This window comes from Myotis davidii, unplaced genomic scaffold (assembly GCF_000327345.1).
Source record: "Myotis davidii unplaced genomic scaffold, ASM32734v1 scaffold266, whole genome shotgun sequence".
Taxonomy (NCBI): domain Eukaryota; kingdom Metazoa; phylum Chordata; class Mammalia; order Chiroptera; family Vespertilionidae; genus Myotis; species Myotis davidii.
The window spans coordinates 5,461,546-5,465,979 of NW_006300032.1; the positions used below are offsets into that span (position 1 = coordinate 5,461,546).

Sequence of the window (4,434 nt, forward strand, 5' to 3'; positions counted from 1 at the left end):
CCCCCGGGGGACTTACCAGGTTGACCGGGTGGATGTACCCGTTCTCGTACTTGTCGTTGGCCAGGATCTGCCTCAAGTGGGCGATGTAGCTGGACGCCAGCCGCAGCGTGTCCAGCTTGGAGAGCTTGGTGTCCGGGGGCACCCAGGGCAGCGTGGTCTTGAGCCTGGAGAAGGCCTTGCTCAGCACCCGCATGCGGGCCCGCTCGCGCGCGTTGGCCGCGTTGCGCTGGACCTGCTTCCCCTCCTGGCTCACCCCGCCCAGGGGGCTCTTCTTGGTGGGCGCCTTCCTCCTCTTGCCCAGGCCGCCGCGGCCCTTCTGGGGAGACCCCGCCTCGCCGTTGGAGCCCTCCTCGGTGCTCTCGTTGGAAGTCACGAACTCCTTGCTCGAGTCCATTTTCAGCCCGTCGCAGTCCAGCATCTCCACTTCTTGGAGGTCCTCCACGTCGCTGAGGGAGCCGGTGGACATGTTTGCGGGAGAGGATGCGAGGGCGAGAGGGGGGGGAGAGAGGACAGAGAGACCCGGAAACCAGTGGGCCCCCCTCGTGTGCCGGGTGGAGCAGCCACCGCGTGTTGGGAGCTGGAGTTGGGGTTCTGGTTGGGTCTCACACCCCTTCCCCCTTCGCAGAAGGGGCCGCCCGGGCCAGGGCTTCTTGGGGAAGGAAACCGACGCTCAGCTCCCCACCCCGGAGCCGTGGCCGCAGAGGCTGTGAGGGAGAGAGCGCTGAGGAATTTGGTGGACACTAGGAATTTATCTGGGGAATAGAGAGGCGGATCCTTGCAGCCCAGGGGAGGGGCCTCCCCGGCCCCAGCGACGCTCTGAGACCCCTTTCACAACCGGAGGGAACTCTCACTCGCAGGCCCTGATTTCCAACTTGCAGCGTAAATCTACTCAACAGCAACACGAAATACCACCACCTTCTTCCCCTTGGAGCTGGGCCTAGGAGGAGCGGGGCGCACGCACAGTCCCTCTCCCGTGCTCATCGCTCATCGCCCATCACCCATCTCCTAAGGCCTGCGTTCCCCCCTAAGAGGTCATAGCTGGTTGTATGTAGCGATCTTCAGGAAAACGACCAGATCTTTTGTGTGTGTGTTTTTTTCTTTTCTGGGCCTTCCACCTACGAATCTCACAACCATCCCTCTTGCCTCCCCCTCGCAAGAAAATGCCACTTAAAACCCAGGCAGAGATCAGCTACCTTTTGCCAACACCCTATAGGACTACAGTCTTATCAAGATCTCTTCCAGCCTTAACTGGGGTAAAGGAAGAAAACAAGTTCTTCGTAGAATCTTTAGGGAAATGTCAGAAAAAGCACCAAAGAATTCACCTGCACCTGGTCACTGTAAAGATATCAAGGAACTGCCTGTGTGCACACAAACACAGCACCATTGCACACCCACAGGCAGCCACACACACAGTGGGCGTGAGGGGAATGAGGTGCGGTAACATGAGTGTGTGGCGATAACCTTTTCTTAACTGAATTAAAACCTCCCCCTAGATTCCTCCCTAGAAATGTATGTGATATTGTCTTAAGAATCAGTTGCTCTCAGACATCACCTTGTTTTCTCCCTCCCAGTGCTGCTGCCTTTGCCTCTCTGTACATCCTCTACACTACCAGGGTTCCTCATGTGAAGCTGACATTCCAAAACACTAAACAGTAGTATCCCTTTGGGGAAGGTTCTTTACCATTCCTGACCCAGCCCGGCCATCTTTACTAGAGAATAAGACAGTCTGGGGAGTAAGTTAAGAAAGCAACGGGAACCAGAAACCAGGAGATGGAACGAAATTGATGAGATGAAGCTGGATAGACTAAATGCATGAATCCCTCTTACTAGTACTTCCCTGGGTGTTATTTCCCTGCAATTAGGCACTGAAGATGAGGGGGCTGAAGCAACGCCTAAGCGTGGCATCTGAGCTTTTGGCCGGGAGCCTGTACCCCTCTCCGACATTAAGATATCATATCTCTAATCCTGGGCTCAGCTGGGAATTCCCTAACCTCTACCGTTTTGTTTTGTTAGCAGGGTCTTGTTTGCTTTCCCCCTATGCTGTAAACTAAACAGATTGTCAGCAAATCAGTCTTTATTAATGAATTAGTGAGACCCCCCCCATACCACCATAATGTCTTTGCCGAGGACTCAAAATTTGTTAATCACCAGTGTAGAGATTTATGAGCTCTCTTATTTTCTGTTGTTTGTGCAGGTGGAGATTTAAATGACCATATCCACCACCAAGATTTATTGCAAGGGTGATTGATGTTATAAACCAGGAAAAAGACTCTTCCCACAGCAGGGATGACAGAAATATCAAGTTGAAGTTGCCTTTGTCCTCATGCACAAATGACCCAGTCCTAGAATGCAGAAAGTATAATAATTTAATCGGAGAGCCAAGACAGTATTAAGAGAACACCCAGCAGGCCTGTTAAATTTTTCCCCACTGATTCCCAAACTAGTTTTCTTTGATTTGCCCTCCCTTTTCTCTGTCTTGGTAAGACATGAAAGTTAAAGTTATTTTTAGACTAAAAGAACTATGCGAAATGGGCATTGGCCAATACTTTATGAAACGTGTGTGTGTGTGTGTGTGTGTGTGTGTGTGTATGTGTATGTGTAGCTACTGAATATATGCAAAATAACCACAGAAACCATATTTATTTAGGCTCAGGAATGGGATAACGATTAAGAATCAGAATGATGGCCTTACTATATACCAGGCTATGAAGCTGTAAAGATTTTGCTTCTTGGTGTCATTCTTTTTGGGGGAAAGGGAGAAGGTGTGGTTTTCTGCTACACCTGAGTTTATAGGCCAGTCAGGCTGTTTGGGGGGTAGTAGCAATCACAGTAATACTTACCACTGAATAGATTTCTGCTGTCTATTTTTCAAGGTCTGCAACTTAAAAACAATTTATAGGAGGGAATAAAACTAGCTTCATGCCACATGCTGATTTTTGTGCCTAGCAATTATTATTTTTTTAGATAAGCAAAAATTAAATACACTTATCCTGCAGTGATACATTTTGGCTGGGAAGGTAAGTTAGTTGATAGTGAACTTTGGAGGTGTTTGCAAAAACTTCCTAAGGGATGGATGCCAGTTTGGGAGCAACTTGTGAAGAAGGCTGTTATTTAGGTATCTTGATGTGAAGTCGTGAAGAAAGTAGATTAATATGAATAATACTTTTTTCTTTTGACATTTTGTGTCTCTTCCTGCTAATAAACACTAAGGGACAAATGGGTGAGGGAAATGACTTATTGTTGGATTCTACTAAGGAAACCAGTGAAGCTGTGAAGCTGTAACTAAAGCTGTGCCAAATTCTCCAAAAATATAAACTACATTCTGTGAGAAGAGAAGCACTTTGGAGAAACTGTATCAACTCTTTCAATAACAAGGAAAATACTTTGAATATTACTGTTTCAAAGCACTAGATACAAAACTTGTGGTTTGAAAGCATGAGATCGTTATTAGAAGTTTTTACCTTTCTTTAAGAGAGTGTTTATGCCCCAGAGACATCTGGCCAATTTGTTGCACACTTCTAACAATTTGTTTTTCACAAAAAGGGCTATCTCTGAAAGATTTCATGCAGAGGAAAATTTATCTTCAAAAGTTGTAAAATGAAGATTAGGCATGGAATGTGTCCTTGAACTTAAATCCTGGTTTATCTACTGGTAAATTTTCAGGAAGTTCAAATTTGAATCAGTTGCATTGGATGGAATAATTCGTTTTATTTTTTATAAGAAAACATCACAGGTTTCTTTTGAACAGACTTCACATTCTCTTTCCCAGGGAAGAAAAATAGTCTCTAAATTCAAATTTTAATAATTTTCTCATACTGCTCATTATCTGTCCAGGAGGCACATAGGTTTGCAAACTGGCCAAACTGCCAATTCTCTCTTTTTTCTCCACTTTTAATGAACACTTCCTGATGTGTCATTCTCTTTTTTTGAATGCGCTGACTTTGTATGCAAATCTGCACCTCTTTGTCCATTCCACTTAATTGTCACTACCCTTGGTGTGTTGCTGACCGATTGATTTTCATCTTCTGCTCAAAAGCCCCCTTAAATCTGACTCAATTTTATTTAAAAATTTGTTTTAGTTAATTCTCACCAGAGGATATCTTTTCAATTGTTTTTCAGAGAGATTGGAAGGGAGGGATGGAGAAAGAGAGAGAAACATTCCTCCCTTCTGAGAGAGACAGAGAGAGAGAGAGAGAGTTACATGGATGTGAGAGAGATACATCAACTGGTTGCCTCCTGCATGTGCCCCCACAGAACAAACCTGCAACCCAGCCCTTTGACAGGGGCCCATGCTCTTAACTACTGAGTCACACTGCCCAGGGTTATTTTTATTAAATGTTAACTTACTGTAAAGTGACCATTATGTCCCATTACTTTTACCAAATTATAACTGTGCTGGCCTATTATTTTGGCCTCCGAAGTGATTGTAGTACT

The 4,434-nt window shown here is 45.8% G+C and overlaps 1 protein-coding gene across 1 annotated transcript in view; it reads right to left on the reverse strand.

The window, feature by feature from the left end:
* The window catches only part of TCF21 (transcription factor 21), a 2,929-nt gene extending 2,195 nt beyond the window's left edge, over positions 1-734 (reverse strand). The window contains exon 1 of the mRNA XM_006776215.2: positions 17-734. Coding sequence (XP_006776278.1) covers positions 17-466 — 450 coding nt within the window. The 5' untranslated portion in view covers positions 467-734. The remainder of the gene's footprint in view (positions 1-16) is intronic.
* Positions 735-4,434: the final 3,700 nt, after the last annotated feature.